The sequence below is a fragment of the Necator americanus genome, chromosome I (genome assembly GCF_031761385.1).
Source record: "Necator americanus strain Aroian chromosome I, whole genome shotgun sequence".
In the NCBI taxonomy this organism is placed as follows: Eukaryota; Metazoa; Nematoda; class Chromadorea; order Rhabditida; family Ancylostomatidae; genus Necator; species Necator americanus.
The window spans coordinates 31,829,139-31,849,068 of NC_087371.1; the positions used below are offsets into that span (position 1 = coordinate 31,829,139).

At 39.3% G+C, this 19,930-nt stretch overlaps 2 protein-coding genes across 3 annotated transcripts; both read right to left on the reverse strand.

Moving 5' to 3' along the window:
* Nucleotides 1-5,611: 5,611 nt before the first annotated feature.
* On the reverse strand, nucleotides 5,612-13,552 carry RB195_007453 (uncharacterized protein; the record flags this gene model as incomplete). Its single annotated transcript, XM_064181090.1, has 16 exons — nucleotides 5,612-5,686; nucleotides 5,785-5,880; nucleotides 5,975-6,121; nucleotides 6,236-6,366; nucleotides 7,106-7,286; nucleotides 7,988-8,077; nucleotides 8,162-8,260; nucleotides 8,735-8,818; nucleotides 8,873-9,010; nucleotides 9,087-9,143; nucleotides 11,162-11,266; nucleotides 11,334-11,466; nucleotides 11,734-11,860; nucleotides 12,467-12,713; nucleotides 12,775-12,896; nucleotides 13,492-13,552. 16 exons carry the CDS (start codon nucleotides 13,550-13,552, stop codon nucleotides 5,612-5,614), a joined length of 1,893 nt encoding a protein of 630 aa, XP_064037904.1.
* Nucleotides 13,553-14,077: 525 nt separating this feature from the next.
* Nucleotides 14,078-19,817, reverse strand: RB195_007454 (uncharacterized protein; the record flags this gene model as incomplete). Of its 2 annotated transcripts, XM_064181091.1 has the most annotated exons (9): nucleotides 14,078-14,178; nucleotides 14,497-14,626; nucleotides 14,999-15,114; nucleotides 15,393-15,525; nucleotides 17,794-17,878; nucleotides 17,931-17,966; nucleotides 19,289-19,385; nucleotides 19,451-19,604; nucleotides 19,665-19,817. In XM_064181091.1, 9 exons carry the CDS (start codon nucleotides 19,815-19,817, stop codon nucleotides 14,078-14,080), a joined length of 1,005 nt encoding a protein of 334 aa, XP_064037906.1. The 2 variants fall into 2 exon arrangements, with proteins under 2 accessions (XP_064037906.1, XP_064037905.1); XM_064181092.1 differs by lacking the exon at nucleotides 17,931-17,966.
* Nucleotides 19,818-19,930: the final 113 nt, after the last annotated feature.

The following is a 19,930-nucleotide window of genomic DNA, read 5'->3' on the forward strand; positions in this document are numbered from 1 at the left end:
TGCAATAGTTATTTAAAAGAATAAAAATTACATCAAACTTTATTATGTGTTAGTCACCCCACAATTAGTTCTGTTCCATATGGGTGTAGATTGTGATTTCTCCTTTTTTTTTTTTTTCCCAAAAAAAACCCCCCAAAAAAAGGGCGCGCCCCAAAAACGCCCCCCCCCCCCAACCCAAACAAAAAAAAAAAACCCCCCCCAAATTTTTTTAAAAAAAAAAAAAAAAAAAAAAAAACAAACCCCCCCCCCCCCCAACCACAAAAAAAAACAAAAAAAAAAAAAAAAACAAAGTGTTATAAATGAGAACACGGACTGATTAAGTGGTCAGTTTTTCGAGAGAAAGTTGTGAAATTCTAATAAAATAACACGACCTAAAGACTAATTTCAAGCCAGGATATTGAAAAAAAAACTTACAATGTCTTATGCAGAGCCTTATTTGGCCGTTGATCACAAATCAGATAATCAGCCTTCAGAAATCAATGAAGATTAAAGTTTTAGACAATAACCACACATTCAAATTCATTAGTGAATATGTGAGTTCTTGAGAAATCTTCCAACATTTGCATGCTGAACTCAAAGAATTAGCTTGTTTGTTGTTGTTGTTTGTTGTTTATGACACAATGGTCAAAGGGGCAGCTTGGCGGTTAACCGATCAATGGTTGAAGTGAAAAGTTCTTGAAATGGAAAAAGGAAGCGAAAAGAAGACCTAAAAATGGTGGTTGAGAAGGTAAACGTGAAGGCGGTGACGCCAAAGAAAGGTGAGGAAGAGATTGGTCGTGGAGGAAGAAAATCCTGAACGAGAGAAGTGGCCAGGAGCGTGAAAAAAAAACAAGAGAACAAGAAGCAAAGTGGGTGATGAGCCTGGACCGAGAGAGCAAAATGGCCGAGATTCTTTATATGGATTGTGGAATTTTTTTGGCTACTTTGAAAATTTTGCGCAATCATCGTGGAAGAAGTTGAGCCAGTGGTGGTCAGGTGAAAATATCGCAAGGTGCACATTTCTATTGATCTATTGATCTAACACTGACGAACGGACATCACTGCGCCATCGATCTACTACTCTGCGTTCCCAGACGTTTGGGAAAAAGGACATGTTGCATTCTATTTAAAAAAAAAAACTTAAATCTGAATTTAGTGCAGAGGAAAAAGCACCTCCTTCCCACCTCATCCGTTACCTATCCTAATGAGGTAAAGGAATTCGTTTTTGGATTTGCAAAGACAAGAAAAGTTCCATGCCCAGGAACCGGCTTAACATCCACCAATTCGAAGAGAATTTCATCAAATTTCATCTTTTTCTGATGGATTAGAAGAAGTTCGAAGGATTTGGAGTGGAACACATCAAAGTCAGCCATTACTCACCTAAACACAAATTTTCCTAAAGGATCAATTTTCGTCTTAGCCATTCGCAATCTTAGGTGTTACTTGGGACGCTGGCCAAATCCATTGTTTGATGCCAAATAATCGGAATTCCTAACGATTCACCCGCGCTTTCTCTGTCAGCTGAAAAATTTTGATTCCAGTGGTTACGCCGATGTGATCACGCAATACGCACGACGACGAGGTTATGTCGGGGTGGGTGACGAGCTAGCCAGCTAGCCTGTTTTCGTATGTGCTCTATCTAGTTTGTAGCGCCGACCTACACTGTCTTCCGTGTCTAATTCGTTGATTCATTAACATATAAATAGGCTGCAACTTTCAGCACGACCAATCCATGGTAATGGCGAAATTTTGTTCTGGTGCTTTAACAAAGGATATGTTCCACTGAGAACTCGATTATAGATGCAATAGCATGAAGCATGTTGTGAATATTAAAGAAAAAAATTAACAAACTGGAACAATATTGGCTGAATAGTCTAGTTTTCGGGATGAAAAAGAGATAAACTTTATTTTATAGAAGTGTGAATGATCAGGTCGGGTGTACTGTGGTGGTTAGACGCTCCGCTTCCTGCACGATCGATCGGAGTTTCGAATCCACCCCTCACCATATGTGCTCTGCTTTTAGTGGGATGAAGGGATAATTTTTAGTGGGATAAAGGGTATGGTATCTTCTCGGGGTTGATAAATTGTTACCAGACCTGTCTGTAAGGATAAAAACACTAACTTATGGTTTTCATGTTCGTAAACCTCAAACGATTCTGAATTGAAGTGAACGTGGTGGCGCATCACACGCGGATTCATTAATGCCAGACAATTTATCCACTTTAATATTCTCCAAATTATTTATTTATTTATTAGGATTTTAATTTATTATTATTTATATTACGAATTACGAAAGAAAATGGTGAAACAATCCAGCTGTGCTTAAATTTCTTCTTTTTTTAATCCAAAGCGCTTTTGGGAATGCAAATTTAATTTAAATTAAATTTTATAAATTTTCATTAACTTCATTAAATTAAATTTTCACTGAAAGGAATCGAAACTGTCACCAAAATAAGTCCGAAGTCCGGCTATAGCCGCACGTTCAGACTGGTCGACTTCTAGACTCACAATCAACTGTGGGATTTGATACCATGACGAAGACTAAAGATTAGTAATTTCAATTCCAATTCCTTCAAAAAAGTTGCCCTTAAAAAGCCTAAAGTCTCTGGCGTTAAGTAAAGTTTATCAATCTACAGAAAATGGCCCAACGCGTTTGACAGCAGTTCGGAAACGTTGAGGTTTTACAGTTGCTGGCCTGTACAACGACTTGTGGGAGCCAGTTGCTCTGTAAAGTCAGTGTTTTTCTCCTTTCAGACAAGTCTGGAACTAATTTATCGACCACAGTATGAAAAAAGGCTTGGTTAGCTAGGGGGAGGACCCGAACCATCGATCGATCGCAAAGTCATAGCCGGATCTCTTAGCGACTAAGCTACCTACCTGTACCAAATAGCCATTACATTAAGTTATTCCAGTTGCTGTTACATACAAGGTTCACAAGAACCAGGAAAAAAATCTCGCTAAATATGGACCGATCCTGCTAAAAAAATGTTAATGAATCAACGAATTGGTCATGCAGGGAAATTCTAGCGACACTGTAAACCAGCCAGAACACAAACGAAACCAACGTCTCATCGTCTCATCACTCATTCTGTCATAATCTCGCCGCGCTCTGTTGCGCAATCTCTTTTAATCAACGCCGAATTTTTCAGTTGAGAGAGAAAACGCGAACGAACCGGTACGAATTTCGACTACGTGGTCAAGCAGGCGGTCTGACCAGCCACCCGGTTGACGGAGAAAGCGAAAACTGGTTCCCGAGAAACGTTTTCGTCCAAATTTTGATTTTTTTTTCTTCTTAATTTGATGTGTTGTACCCAGGATCAAATGTGTGATGGGATTTCCCCAGGGGATTGTAGAGGCAGGAGGTTGTAAGGGAAGAGGGTGGTAAGGAAGTGTGCGGTGGACACCAGTGAATGGAGAGTAAAATGGAGTGATAACCAGGACAAAATAGTACATAGTATTAGATAATTACATACATTATAAAATAAACAATACAATAAACAATAAATACTAACTAAGCAAAACAATAAATAACACTAAATGATCACATAAAAACAAAATTTTATATTTGTTTTCAGGAGAAGGACAGTATGGAAGCCCCAGAATTTTGTTTTAAAAATGTACAAAGAGTTGACAAGGCATAGAACGACCCAGGTTCGACACCCCGACGAGTCAAATTTTTGCAAAACACATAGAAACATGAAACAATTTCTAAAAGATGAAGAATTTAATTGTAGGTAGTTTCAGCAGTTTAAAAGTGGATTTAATTCAGTTTATTCAGTTTAATGACCAAAAAAGCTCAGATTATGTGCACATTGTTAAGCCTGGGAGATCGCGAATAACTTCATCATAAGAGGACCACAAGAAAAATTTTAAATAGTTTTTCAGTGGAGGAGATTTCCTCTTAAGAAAAAACAGACGTCGTTTCCCTGTTTTTTTTCATCTCTTCATCTTTTTGGAATTTTGATATAAAATAAATAAATAGTAAAAAATAAATTAATAATAATAAATACAGGATATTAAATTTTTTTTTGGATTTGTCCCATCTAAATTTTGAGAAAACCAAATGATCCGAAAAGAGAAATTCCCCACATGAGGGTTTCGTTATTCCCTCTATCCGAATATATAGGTGATTTCTAAGGCGCCGTCCCCTTTTTCCAGAACGGGTAAGCATTCCAAAATCCCAATTTTTGCTCGCGTGCCGAAAAGAGTCTGATCTCGAATAAAATTCAATTACTCAGAGTAACTCAGAGCGGAGCAAACCATCTTCCAGTATGTCGTAGCAGAGATTTTTCTCTATCAGATGCTGCACCACTCGATTTTCTCCGTTTTTCCAAATTTATTGATGGGACAAAGATGAGAAGAATGCCATTTTTCCTCAATTACTGAGTATCTTCGTCCTATCAAAAATCCACAAACACTAGGAGTTGGGAAAAAACAGTGATGTGACTGTTTTTTGAGGCAAACCTTCTTCTCTTAAAAACTACCTGGCCTTTTTCATTTGGCCCTTTTATAACAAAGTGATTCGCGATCTCCCAAACCTAGCAATGTGCGCAGAATCTGAGCTTTTTCGATCGTTAAATTTTGTTAAATTCACATTTAGACTACTGTGAACTGCGTAAAATCAAATTTTCCATTTTTTAGAATTTATTTGAAGTTTCCATTTCTTTTGCAAGAATTTAATTCAGGGGATGTCGGACCTGCGTCATCTCACACTCATATTGTAGGAACAGATTGTTGATTGGTTTTTTTTGAGTTTTTTTTTTTCGTTTTTCTCTAATTCGATCTATACACCTTACTCCTCTCCTTTTTTATCCTTGTGCTTCAATAAGTATTTCAAAATATTTCATAAATTCAAAAAAAAATGGAATAGAATAAAAATGGAAATATTATAATGCTAATATTTCAATAGCATTTCACAAAATTTGATTCTTCTACCACTTGGAGATTCGAGATTGTATTCTCGGTTCGAGGTCGTATTTGAGAGGGTCCTGTCCCATCACCATGCATGACCCTGGTTCTACTTAATAAACTCCGCCTAAGTTGCTCTAATTCATGATCAAATCCAATAAAATTCAAATAAACTCCCCGCTTGAGCAAATAATGGACTTAACGCTTTAAATACCTACCTTTAGAACGGGGAACTACCGTGGAACCTTGTTGGTTGCTGTCGTTTTTCGAAAAAAAAAAACAACAAAGCCATGTGATCATTTGAGAACAAAATTTGGCTCCTATTCGACGACGGTCACACGTCCCGTCTTCATAGGAAATTAAGGAAGAGCAAATTTGTTGATTCTGTGATACATGTTCATTCATGAGAAAATGTTGTATGAATTTATTTATGCTTTCTGGTCAACATTACCACGTGAAAGAAAACTAATGACGTCACAGGCCTCAAAATAGAAATAACAATGTATTCATAACATAAATCAAAGCTCATGTCCTTAGAATGGTTGAAAATGAGGAAAAAATTAAATCACAAGAGTCTATCCATAAAATAAGAAAGAAACATCTAGTATTGCGCTAGGCACATATTCATTATTAAAAACATAAACAAATCCGAGTTATACTCCAAAACAAAACAATTAACCCATGGAAAAATCTTGCTTACAGTAAGCTTACAGTGTGCATGAAGCTATGCTACAGCGGACGAGGATGGCATCAGTTCCCGGCAGTGTCGGATAAATTCGCCAGCGGCAGGAAACCTTTCCTGAAACATTAACGAAAAAAAGTACCGAAACTTGTTTCCAGAAATTGGGAGAGGAGAAAACCAAAAACACTGAACCAGGGCCAAAAATGCTTCGTTACCTGAGCAACCTTATCAAAAATTTCTTCATCACTAACAAGTGGCAGAAATAATGTTATGAGATCATCGGAAAACGGTGGCGCTATGATTTCCAGCACCTAAAAACCGGTCGTTACTAAGCATACAATATTCCTACGAGATAGAAGAGGAGAAGAATCCTAGAAGAATCCTGGCAGATCCTAGTACACTCACCTCCATGGCAAAATACCGAACTAATGAGGCGTCAATCTGACCATCACGGAACATTTCCCAAACTTTTTCCAATACTGGGATCGCTCCGCCAACCGACAAAAGATGTACTAATCGATCCACAACTAATCGTTGTCGCTCCATAATCACCTAGAAACGAATGGATGCCAGTGAGTGACCTATCGAATGAGTGAATGAATTACCGAATTGGTGAATAAAGAGGCGAGTGAACGAATGGATTGAGGTGGATGAGCAAATTCTAACCTCTGCCGCCTCATTTTCACCGGCGATCTTTTCATAGAGTTGACAGCAGACATCAAAAGCTTTGGCATGTAGGTTTGGATGTAACGTCGAGATATGATCCAGAAGACATAGAGCTGCTCCTGGTGGATCACCTAAAATTCAATTTATAAGATAGAAAGTAAGTAGGTTTAAAGGCATCACTGTATCTTCGGCACGGCATCACTATGTTTCTTTATCGAGAGCGGATTAACCAAATAGCGATTTATTACTTCCGTTCTTAAATCCAATAGCAACCGATAACAACTGCCAGGAATTACGGAAAATTCTATTATCAGACGCTTGCAATTGCTAGACCTGTTAAATCCTATTTGCGCTACCTGATTCGCAACAAACCCTAAAGTAAAGTTCAAAAACTGTATAAGCACTATAACTTTGAATAAAAACTGAATTCGAAACACCAAAGACAGACTTTTTGAAAAGACCATTCAGAAATCACTTATTTAAAAGGCGAATTCAAAACTTTAATGAAGTTAATGCTCTTTTTTCTTTGTTCTTCCTATAATCTAACCGTTAGTGTAACGTTAGCAGCTACGAAAAACTACTTTAAAGGCATCACCCCACGAATCTGAGGTGGTACGGATTTCAGGTGTAGTATTCGTACACCCCTCTCTCCATAATCTACGGTCCCGTATACGAATACTCCACCTGAAATCCGTACCACCTCAGATTCGTGGGGTGATGCCTTTAATCCTGCAATGGACACTATTATTACCATCGGTCAATCATTAATTAAAATATTCAAGAATTTAAAAGATAAGATATATGATAAGATAGACTTCATATTGTTCGGCAAAAAAAAAACGAAAAAAAAAGGAGAAAACAAGTATTCACCCGTTTTTTCTTCCGACAATAACAATGTCTGGACATAGTACAGAACACCAGCAGCCACAACAGGCATCTTTATCGCATGAAGTAAGTCGTTGAGTTCGGCTAGAAGATCATCCATACCTTCCAGCAAACTCACTGTATCATCCAGACATTGGCGACAGTTGTCTAGCTCCAATCTTGACTGCTGTAATATTGTAAACTTTTGTGGAAATCTTTTTCATAGCATTTAATGGAATATAATGTGTAATAAATAAATATAATATTATATTTAAATGTAATAATAAACAAATAGATGATTCATAGAATATAACATTAAAAATACTTTCTGTGGTGCTAGTGAACGATCCTAGAAGCATACAGGAATCATTTGACCACTGCGTCTCTACCACATCTTTAAAGTCAGCATATCGCGACTCGACATGCTGCAGAACCCACAGAGAGTAGAGTTCATGTAGCTAAAAACGGCGCAGAAGATGCCGTTACTAGGGATAGATGACCGGAACCCACCGTGGATCCTCTCATTTTTCCCTAGTAACGGGATCTTTGCCTTTTTTAACGATGATTTCAGTTGCAACACACCACCCTTGTTCACGCTCCGCACCTAAGTGCTGCCTTACATCAATTATGTTGTCTACCACCCTATTCTAGTGAGACACATGAATAGGCTGCTGAGAGGATCGGAACGTGAACACATTAGCGCGTTCTAGCTTACCTCGTAGGAACTAAAGCGCTTCCCATGCCATTTTTTTACGACAATTAGGGAAGGATGAGCGGAACCACGCTGAGTTCCGCAATCTACTATCCGAACCCTACGCTGTCACTGTGGGTTCCGCACTACGTCAAAATCGCGATGTGCTGCGCTTAAATAACTGCACTTTCGCCTACCGTTCTTCTTCCACTACTACTTCTTGTCTCCGAAACCGATGCAGCACATGCTAGTAGGAAAATATACTTGAAACGATGTTCTGGTATAGTCTGAAGACACAGTTGTAACCAAAATCCGACGATAAACAACTTTTGGCTCTAAGACCAGACTAAAACAATTTACTTTTCACAAACCTTTGGTCCTTGATAGTGAAACAATGAGTCCAGCAGTAATTCAATAAATATCGGATCACGAATGATTGAGATAGGTGGAGGCAACGGAAGTATGTATTGCTGGAAATAATGGAAATGAGAAGTAGGCGTAAAACTCCACATCAGGCATTGCAAGCTGCGCACAGTTCAGAAAATTCATCAGGGAAAAAGAAGCTATCTCAGTAAATTCAGAGAAGGAAAGTAGAAATTTCTGGCAATAATCTTTTAATTCGAAACATCATAAATCCTTCTAAGCCACATCACGAGTACTTCACGAGTACTTCACGAGTTGTTAGTGATTGATTCTCCGGCTTCTTTTTAATTTAAAACACGACACAAAAAACTGCAGCTAGCAGTAATACGGCACATTAGCAATAAAATCAACTGAATTGTTGCGATTTAAAATAACTATCTTACAAGCGGCACCTAATTTTACACTATTATTCTCGTTATTCAGGTAATCAGCGTCAAACAAATGTACTAGAATGACCAGGAAATATCTATATAGAAAAAAAGAGTTAGAAGAAGTTACAAAAATATTCAAGGAACACTTACATCATATATGATCGTCACGTCTGCTGGATTCAGTTCACCTCGACTGACCATATTTAGCAATGCATGCGTAAAATGTGACGCCACCTAGAACATAAGGTAGTTAGTACAGCTGCAATCTCAGTCCATTTATCACTGCACCTGATCATCAGTTGTCTGTGCAAGTGCTGTCCGCAGCGCAGTCGTTTCATGTTCACGTCCTTCCATTTCGGCTCTAAGAGCTTCAGCCATTTGTTCGCACGCGGCTGAAATCCGACCACCTTGGCTAGAGCCCACCGCCTAGAAACTAACAGAACCTTCAAAAAATCAATAACTATAGTAATAAACATAGTTTTTTTTTACACAAAATACATACTTTCAATAAGGCCATAGTATAGACGTACGTATGTTCGGCTTGGCATACAACTCGAGCCTAAAAATATCATCATTTCAAAGTAAAAATCAATCTCCATTTTGTGTAGGATTTGCGTATGAACTTTGTGTAGGATTATTCTAGCTGCTCTGTTCCTATGCACTATTTTTTTATGAGGGGAGAAAGTTGAAAAAAAAAACAAGAGAAACCCAGTAAATCTCCAACTATTCATATTTCTAAGGAAGAACATAGATGAGAATAAACGCTTAATTTGTTATAATCTTTAAAGGCATCGCCCCACGAATCTGGGGTGGTAAAGGTTTCAGGCGGGTAATCCCTATTGCAGGTCCTTCGTAGTGCAAGGTTTTTAAATAGCTGAAGTAGGGAGGACTACCTTCTTGCGTAAGAAGGAAGATTCAAATGAAATCAACAACTACCGCTCAATCTGTATCTACTTACTATCCGTCATACTCAATCTCGTTATAAAAATGATTCAACAAGATTGAAAAGTGCTCTGCGAAGGATAGGATTATGAGCAAGCAGGGTTTCGAGAAGAATTCAGCACAATTCAACAAACTCACATTGATCCGAAGATCATCGAAGGGTTGCAAGATTACAAAGTGCACCATGTTTCACCTTCATCGACTTAAAGGGAGCATACCACGAATCTGACGTGGCGAGGAAATCCGCGGAAAATGCTAGAGATTGTGTTCTAGATTGCAGGATCCGGGGTGGTTCCGCTCATCACTCCTTAACCAACGCGTTACAACTGAAATCGTCGAAGAAAGCTGCGTGGAAGACGCTGTCTTTCACGATGATTTTAGGTCTAACGCGCCACCCTTGTGTAGGCGCTGCATCCAAGTGCGAGCGGTCGAAGATCAGTGATGTCTTTTCACTAGCCTATTCAAAAGAAACTAATGAAAAGGCGTCAAACCAATGGAAAAGGCTGCTCAGATGACTGGAGCCACTCCGAAAAAGAACATCTACAATTCCATCTTTAACTTTTTCCGAAGGATTATCTCACCACGTCAGGTTCATTGTACGCTCCTTCCAAAGAAATCCTTCGAATCAGTTAAGACGAAGCGGTCATAGAAACTTGGAACAAACGACGCGTCAATACTTCTGCAGCAATTTCACTACCGGAATATTGCTATTCTACAAGAATATCGAGGTGAATAAAGGAAATCGACAGGGTGATGAGATGGGAGAGAAAGTTGACAGTTACACCATCTGCACTTTCCTGATGACATCGTTTTGATAACATGTATCAATCAGGCGGAACGTATGCAGGTCGAATTTGATGAAACATGTGGATGCATCGGACTCCAGTTGAATCTGAAATAGACGATGTTCATCAGAAACGGATGGGTCTCCGATACCCCATTTACGCTCAACGGAACGAATATGTCCGAATACCTCAGCTATGTATATCTAGGTCGGGAAATCAACATGATGAACGACCTGACTTTCGAGCTGAGCAGTAGGAAACTTGAGGAGTGTATAAGAGCGTCGAGGATGTAGTGAACAAGACCGAGGATACCCGGCTCCGTGCTCACATCTTCAATCCCGCTTCACAAAAGTAAGGGACGGATCCGAAGTTCAACCGAGGTCAGCTATCGAAGATTGGAGACGGCTAAGAAAGCCAAATAAGTAATAAATAAATTGCCAAAGAAATCAAAAGAAGGTGGGCCGAACGTGTGATGCGTTCGAACGACAACAGTTGGACCAGAGCCTTGAGCGACTGATATTAAACGATGGTTAGACTTCTTCAGAAAGTACTTCGAAGAAAAATTCGACCATCTTCCTTTTTCACGGGGAAGGAGTAACCATTGGACTCTGGCACGCGATTGGGGGAAATGGAAAAATTACAGGCGCCCGCTCGACGAGTTCGTAGAACAAGAGAGCCAAGGTGATCAAGGTGATTCCTATCGATTAGGACTACAAACTCCAAAGAAAGTATTTTTCAAAAACTTAAGTTACTTACTGTTGGGTGAGAGAAATAAAAGATCCGCCCAAAATCCCTAAAAACTCTAACATTCTGTATTAATCAAAAAGTTCTGCTCCCACATCGCACTCACCAGCTCTCCGAAAGCCTTCTCGTATGCGGCAGTTAAGCATCCTTTACGATGTTCTACCAATACAGTATCGATAGACGTCAAAAGTACTCTCGAGAATATATCCAGCTAAAGGAACATAGTAATAAAAACAAATATATTGGTTAGATTCTCTCCTGACCAAATAAGAATTCACCTGTTGTGCTGCAGAACTAACTGTACTAATCTCAGTCTGGAAGCCAGCATCGGAAATGAGTTTGACAGCGAAGTTAAGCATGAGGCAATTAGGAAATTGATCCATTAGTTCATATAGAAGGGTTCGCCATCGTCTTAAATGAAGTAATGATGGAGAAAAAGTAATGATGGTAATTATGGATAAAATTCTTGCATAGCTACCACAACTTTCAAACACTAAGAGTAACTTAAAAATCCCATGCTCACGGAAAAACGGACCAAATCCCAATGGAATATCCTTATTCATCTCTGCAGTCAGACTGCATCAAGCAAATGTTCCCCCGTTAGTTCCAACACACCACTTCGAGCGCATCCACCCTTCAAGCTGGTTGTCCCAACCATAGCAAACCAATACCACCCACCTGTGACTAATCAGCTCTGGTAGCCATTCGATAACTCCTCCATCCTCAAAGATCGTATCAGCGATGTCTGGTGAGAAATGTTTCGCAATGAGTGTTGCTAGTGTATTTTCTACGCTCTTCACAGCTTCTGGAATCATTTCAAGTATTCAAAATGAAAGCGATCAATTACAAATTGTTGAGGAACCATAGGAAGCGTATTTTACAAAAAGAAAGAAACTACACAAGTACACAGTTTCCAGTTGCAAACTGAAAAGGTTTCCTAAAAGTTGTGCATACAATAGCTTTTGAATTGAAGGAAAAAAAAGATCTTAACAAGACTAACAAAAGAGAAGTGAAACATTAAAATTTCCCTGGGTAATTTATAAGATTCCATTTGGCTTAAATTTAATCTTTAGCATAAAGTGATAGCCTTGACCCCAACAAAATGATCTCAGACGTAGTATCATTTGTTTCACAAGAGAAATTAGCAAAAATTGGCATAAATTTAGCATTTTTTCACTTGTTCTTGAGGAGCGAACGGCAAGCACAGGGATCTTGGAAAGCAAGAATTTGTTATAACTTTGATCAAAAGATTAAAGGGAAGATTATTTTGTGGCAAATGAAATGAAAATATTATAAAGTGGGATTTAATCTTCAACAGGACCGAAGAGGTTTAAAGCCAAAAAGAAAAGAGTCGCAATTACCACTATACTTTCATTCGTTTTGATTTGATTGAAGAGAAGAAATAATTCACCTAGTCGTCCATAGAACGGCTCCAATTTCTTTTCTGTCTCGTGTTTTTTCGTTGGACTTTTCGGTGTTTCCGCCTCTTTTGCTTTCTCTTCTTCTTCTACCTTCTTCTCTTCTTCGGCTTTCTTCGCTGCAGCCTGTTTCGCTCCACGCCGACCTCTTTTTGTCTTTTTCGGTTGGATCACTGGTTCCGGCTCCTCCGGCGGCACATCACCTAATGCGAACAGCCAGTCCGACATCATGTTTACAGACTAAAAAGAATTCGCTTTGCTTTCATTGCTGTATTAGAAATCACGCACAATTCATCGAAACCTGAGCATAAGCCCTGTATCCCATCACTACTGCTTCAATTGCAGTTTCTGTGCAACCGCACCCTTCCTCTAGATAAATGCGTAACACCTCCACAATGTTTGGTTCCATGATTGCTTCCGGAGCTGAAATAACTACATCCTGCCAAGAATTCAATGAAATAGACAAAGCAGCCATGTGGCTCGTATGTTTAGCATGCGTTTGGAGTCTTCAAAGTATAATCGACAATTTTGTGGCAAACATTGGCATCGTTCAAAGCACAAGCTCTCCTTGATGTTTCAAATCTTCGTTACAAATGAAGTAAAAAAAAGGTAGCCCATAAGGCCACCTACCTTCCTAGAAAATTATGACATGTACATTTTGAGGGCGAAATTCGCAAGCGGATCCAGAAGCATTTATTCCCTCTTTCACATCATACTACTCCTTACTGTTAGATTGATAACAAGCGTGAAAAACAAAATCCATCTATTACTGTTAATAAGTCGAATACCCGTGAGCTATTAAAACTTATTTTACTCGTAGGCATTAGTTGTTACCTCAAACCCAGAACACTGTGTAAAAAATGGAGTAAATTTCCAAAAAATAGGAAAGATAAGCAGATTACAGAGATATCAAACAAAGGTAGAAGAAATATAGCCGAAAAAAAGACTAGCAGAGGTTTCGCGTATGCATAAAAAGCTCTCTAAATAACTCCACTCCAAGAACAAATCAACACATCACCTCTTAAAAAATCAAGTGCTTCATCAGGTGTCATTTCGCTAGATTCCTCGTCGTCGTCCATCTCTGTCCAACTGGTATTTAACAAAATGAGTCAATAAGCCAAACCGATAGGACTCGAAGCTTCGTAACCATCACAGCATGCACAGAACTACGCGATATCGCTACAACATTAACAGTTGAACAGACGTATTAGTGAAATTTTATTGATCGATAAATCAGGATTTTTGGATGACGTCACCTGAACAAAGATATCATGACATCAGGTAATAAACATGAAAGAGCAACATCATGAGAAGGCCGCTGTGCATTAAAAAAAACTGATGAACAATGAACAGTAACAACCAACAAGTATGCAGTTCACATGAATCGATATTTCCGGAGTTAACACTTCGAATGTTAGACATCTACCGTCGTCACCAATTTTCTACACCTACACGATTGATGGACACAAACTCAATAAATGGGCAATAAACATAATTAATGGGCTGCAAGATTCTTGAATGCAGTATGAGATTATATCAGAAGAGATTTAAAACAAACAACTGTTGCACACCACTTACAACCGTGACCAGTAACATTGTAATCCCTACAAGACTCCAGACGTTGGCTTTCTGCCCGGCCACGACTCTTTCGCATATTTCTTCTTATGCGGTTCATCGCTATCCATCGAAACAATATGAGGATGCACTGAATTATTTGATAAGTATTAAGTGCATGAATTAATATTGTAGATCAAAACCAAACATGATGACAAGCAAGAGAAATCCCATATAAGCTAAGTTATTTTTGGTTATTTTGGATTGTAGCTACTTACACAACTTCTTTGTACAGAAAAAATCATGAGCAATACGAAAGGTTATTGTGATCATGCTATATAATAATTGGTTTATATCTTTTATATCTTATTAGTTTATATCTTATAGATATCTCATCTTGATAAAAGGAGAATCATGAAACTTTCCTAAAAAAAAATACACACTGTTGAATGAAGAACTTCTAACTCACAATTATGTTGTCCTGGTTCAGGCAACGTCTTACTGTACAATTCCAGATCAGGAGCGGCATTAAGAGCCATGCCGCCTAGCGTAGAACACATAGGTGATGACAATGACACATCCCGAAAAGGTCGAACAATCTGCAACAATCACATATGGAGCAGATTTCAAATGGATAAATAGTTCAGCTTTGAAGGAAATAAGCAAACAGCATAAAACTCAAAAGCTGAAGTAGCGAAAGCAGAACTCGTACAAACATTCATAAACCTAACAAAAGTTTAATGCTGAACACATCCTTCAACGCTTATATGTTTGATATAAATAATATAAATAGACACCTCGAAAAGAGCTCTGAAGAACGATAAAGAAAAGCTGCAAAGCGAAACATGACATTAAAGAATGTGATCTTTTGAGTTGATGTCAGCAAATAGTTGAAAGTGATGTGCTTCGTTAGGCCAAATACATAATGTACGAATCATAAGTTCTACAAAAAAGGAAGTACAATAACTAACCTTTCGCGGTGGTTCCTGACCTTTCGTGGCCGGTGCTGTCCTTTTGTTTGGATTGTTAGAGATGATTGCCGTCGCAACGAGGTTGCGGAACCGTCCAATACTTGGATCGACATCTTCTAAACGATACAAACAGTAGTTTGATCCTACAAAATAGTAAATATTCAAGTGACTGGACACAAAATCGCATAATATGTCGGTAGTCACCGAATATTTTATGAAGGGGATTGAGGAAACAAGTTTCCTCCTATTTTTCCAACCTTACGGATTAAAAGACGGTATTTCAGCACTCCTGAAAATTTAATTCAGAAAGATACTCAGTGGCTCCGTAACTAAATAAGTTGTCTGTTTTAAATGAATTTGAGTGTTGAAGTTTTAAATGAAGTATAATGATAACCTGGATTAATGATCTCCTCCTGCTCGATGAACGCAACGTTGCCGCGTGGTCGCTTTTTGCGTCGTGCTTCTTCAACTGATATTGGGAGTTGAGGAATCCGTCGATTCAATGCCGTATTATATTCGGTCACATTCTGATAATAGAAAAAATTCCGAAAGTATTTTAAAATGCTGAAAGTAGAAGAGAACAAAATAGTCGCATCGAAAAAAATATAACTATAGTACAGTCGGGTCAAAACAACATGAATCACGAGTGCAATTGCGGTGCATTTGCGTACGCGCTGGAAATAGCGCGGTGGATGTAGAAGTTGGAGCCGATGTGGGACCGTTTCAAACTGCAGCGATGGGTGGTGAGAGCAAGGGTTTCACCACGCTCCTGGCCGCTACGCCCCACCGAAGCGCCTCGAGAGAAGCCGCGTAAGCAACTGCGTACGTGCTTCATGATGTTTTGACCTTACTATGGAGTCAACACGACATGAAGCATAGGGCAGTTGAGTAAGCAACTGCGCTTCTAGCGGTGCTGTGGATCGTAGCGGTTAGCATCAAGGTAGGACCATTCGTTGGGCGATGGTTCAACCTCGATTCCAACCGTTTTCTCAACCGTGCCGCTTACGCAACAGCACCGTGCTTCATGCCGTTTTACCCTACTATACGTACGATGCTCTCTCAACGTAATATCCACCAGATGCTTCTCCTGGTTAAAATCATCAGTGCTGCGGGCGACACATGCAGAATTGTTGTGCGATCTTGTCTTCACAGGTGCAAAAGCAAACTTCTTGCTTGGCTTTAGAAGCGGGGAACCGAAAGCGCTTCTCTTTCCGCATCCTGGATGCACCTGTGAAAGGATCTGCAACGTAAAGCTTCTTCTTGGTCCGTACTCCAACATGAACAGATGAGCGCTGGCGGAATTTTGTACCGTTTTTTGTCTTATCTCATATTGTTATTTCGTTTTTGAAACCCGCCATGTCGATTTTCGGTCGGGGACGAACATCTAGGCTTCATCTGTGGAACCGACATTGAAGGTTAGAAGAACTGGATGGTGGGCAGAGTCGAATGCGACGTAACAAACATATCTAAATTTTCGGATATCCGACTGAGGAATGGTTCCTTTCAGAACGCAGTAGAACTGGAGCTTGAGGGTTCCCATCTTCCGCTCGCACTGCTCTTCAGGCGTTAAAAGGATTAGTCCTTGGTACTTAAACTGACGGCGTTGATGATTCCTCCTGAACGTGCAAGCGATGACGAGAAACGTCTTCTCACATAAGTCAACCAGACAGTAGTCGTTATCCGACGAGTGCTTCACAGGGTAGTACCATTTTTTTAGCACCTCGTAGTATTGTTCAGTTCTATCTTCGCATTTGTGCCGATTCCGACAATGACCACCTGCAGGCTTAATATTTTAGACATCAACGCATTGAGTTCATCATAAAAGGCGTCTTTATTGTTGTTCTCAGCGGTTTCGTAGATGCGTGAGTCGTGATCTCGCATTCGTACAAAGGTGCGTGAAGAGCCAAATTCCGCTAGCAGGTTTTTGCAGACGTTTCTCTTAGTTATTGTGCAGTCTCCTACCTTCTTCTTATCGATATAGCCGCAGTAGAAAGTGAAGTCTCCGGCACTGATGATACAGTCTCTGATTTCTAATGCGTGTTGCCTGGAGTGCAGCAAACAACACACAGAGATATCCCAGAAGTATAGAGGGCGAACCTAATTAACCTTTTAGGTTGTGGGCTTTGGCGATGTGTTGAACAACAACAAGTTTTCGCAACATATGGAACTCTTGCGCAATATAGTTGTGCGAATTATAACTCGTACGCTCCCAAAGCGTGCACTCGAATGCCCGAATCCGCTCAATTGGAGCAGGACCATCGCGAACACGTAGCAATCAGGCTCGTATACGCTGCATTAACTAAAACATAAAGGATAAAAGGATAAAGTTTTGGATGCGTCCCCACGTTAACTTCAATTCAATCGTTTTCAAACTGGCCTAAACAGTGACTTGCGGTGGCTAGCCGATGTGTCGTCAGTGTTTTTTAGACAAGTCTGGTACCAATTTATCGACCCCGGAGGGATGAAAGGCTTTGTGAGCACTAGGAATTCGAACCTCGAAGGTTCCGTTTCCTGCACGATTCGAACCTTCGAATGCAGGAAACGGAGCCTCTAACCGTTACACTACACCTGCCCTTAACTAAAACATACAAAGAAAAAAGATAGAAGCTAAAGTTGAGAAGGTGGATCGTTAATAATAGAGCTAACAAATCAAATTATAATTGAATCCTTTCAGTCTCAGATAAATAACATCATCATAATCTCTCCCAACAACAGAAATTATCAGGAGTTCCATCTTAGAACTTCCAAGGGAAAAACTGTTAAAAGTATGTAGTTTCATCGACAAACAACTAAACCTCTAATTCCTGTTCGCTTGGCATCTTTTCTTTCTCTTCGTCTTCGTTTTCTTTAGACTGGATGAGTTTTAACCGTAATGTGTACCTGAAACAATGCACATCTCATCTACGATCATCGTCCCCATCAAATCTCCAACCTAGAGCAAACAAACATGTTAACTGCTCCACAATGCCTTTAAAGCATGTAAGTCGTAAACTGCTCTCTTCACCCAAGCGTTTTTAGATGAACACTAATGCAATTTCTATGGGATGTTCAAACAACTTTGCCACGCACAAATTCTCCAAGTATATTATGTGTAAAGTTCTAATTTTCTGAATTACCTAAAGAAAAAATAAAAAAAGCGAACAAATTCCGCAATAAGGTAAAATCATGATATCGAAGGGAAAGAAGGTCACTGTATAACATCTTCCAACAGCTTAAAGTGGTAAAAAGGTGGAAATTAGCTTATGTATTCATCTAAATAGAAATGCCTACCAAAACGAAAATCTGAAACTGAAACATCCCTTCAGCTGAACAGCTGACATCTTTCAACACGTTCAAAATGAAAAAAAAAACACAATTGAAGCTTTCATGACTAGCAAGAACATTCCCGGAAAACTTCCCAAAAATACCTTTAAAACCCTCAAAATGTGAGTTTTTCTACTTTATTTTTGTTCGCAGAAACTTCTCTGCACCAATTTACGTCGAAAGAAAATAAAACTGACCCACTAAATGAAAATGAGCTGCTGTAATAATAAACACCAGCAAGTGGTGGTTCAGTTTGATAACATTTTACCGAATGTTATCAATCTGAACCATATCTTGCTCACTTGTTATGCCAAGAAAATCAACAAAATAAGGATTAACAGTTGCGATTAAAAGTAATTCCATTGAATTCAGTAATTCCATGTCTTAGCATGCTGATAAAAAAAAATGCATTTAAAGGCAGCTTTTCACGACTTTGATGTGGTGCAAAAACCACAGCGAAAAGCCTAGAGTTTGGGTTGTAGATTACAGAAACCAAAAAAACCGGTTCCCACGCTATGTTTTTACGACGATTACTGAAGGATGAGCAGAAACACGCTGGTTTCAGTAATCAACAACCGGAGTCTGAAGTTTCGCTGTGATCTCCGCACCACATCAAAATCGTGATACGGTGCCTTTAAACAGCGTGTAATGCACAGAATTCTTCAATATCATTAAAGCGAGAAGGTTAAATTGTAAGGACTGCAGTATCACCAATTTGCATATGCACATACAGTTACAATTATTGAAGCTACATCTCCATTTGCAAGTGAGAGAGGGGAAAGTGTTACCACGATTACAGATGTAATTACATTTTAATTCTTTCGATACCAAGATAAATACCAGAAAATATGGATTGCACAATTGTAGATTCCAGAAAAGAAACAAAGTTTGGCTCGCAGAATTCTACATTCCAGAAGAGAAAAGAGTTTGGTTATTACTTCGAAAAAAAGAACTTGTACACGATAACTAATCTACTATATGACTAACCTTCTCGTAGAAGCTCCAAAATGAAACGGTACTCCGATGTCTACAAATACGACTTTTAATGGCTCCAATCGTACTTGACCCAAGAATGTACCATGACCTGTATATTTTCTTTTCGAGAAGAAATCTTGTATTCAGAAACGCACAACTATAACTATAACTTACTACTTTCCATGTCAACCAGCGCAAATCGTTTCAAGATGCCATGGTACAACAGCAGCGCATGTACACGAGAACACGACGCATGTTCAACGGCAAAATCGACTTGTTTCGGATTTCTCCCAAAGTAATACGCAGGTTTCTCGTCAATCATCAGTTTCTAAAATATGTCATCTCTATGAAAAACGAAAAATTGATGTTATTCTCCTAAAAAGCCAACCTGAATCAACTGCTCTCCTTTGCACACATCCAAATGAGAACCTGGAGGGGGCCTGCTGGCCCAATCCGGGACAGCGAACTTCGCCTTCTCATCTATTTGAGTTGCTGTCGCGTCTGCTTTTACTGGTGCCGTCTTGGCGGTCTCTCCGGTCATTACAGACCGTCACCTATAACTAATTTATTTGCCGAATTAAACTTTGAACTCACTACACTTTCGAGCACATCACGGGGCTAATGTTCACAAATCAAACGGACAATCTATTTCAT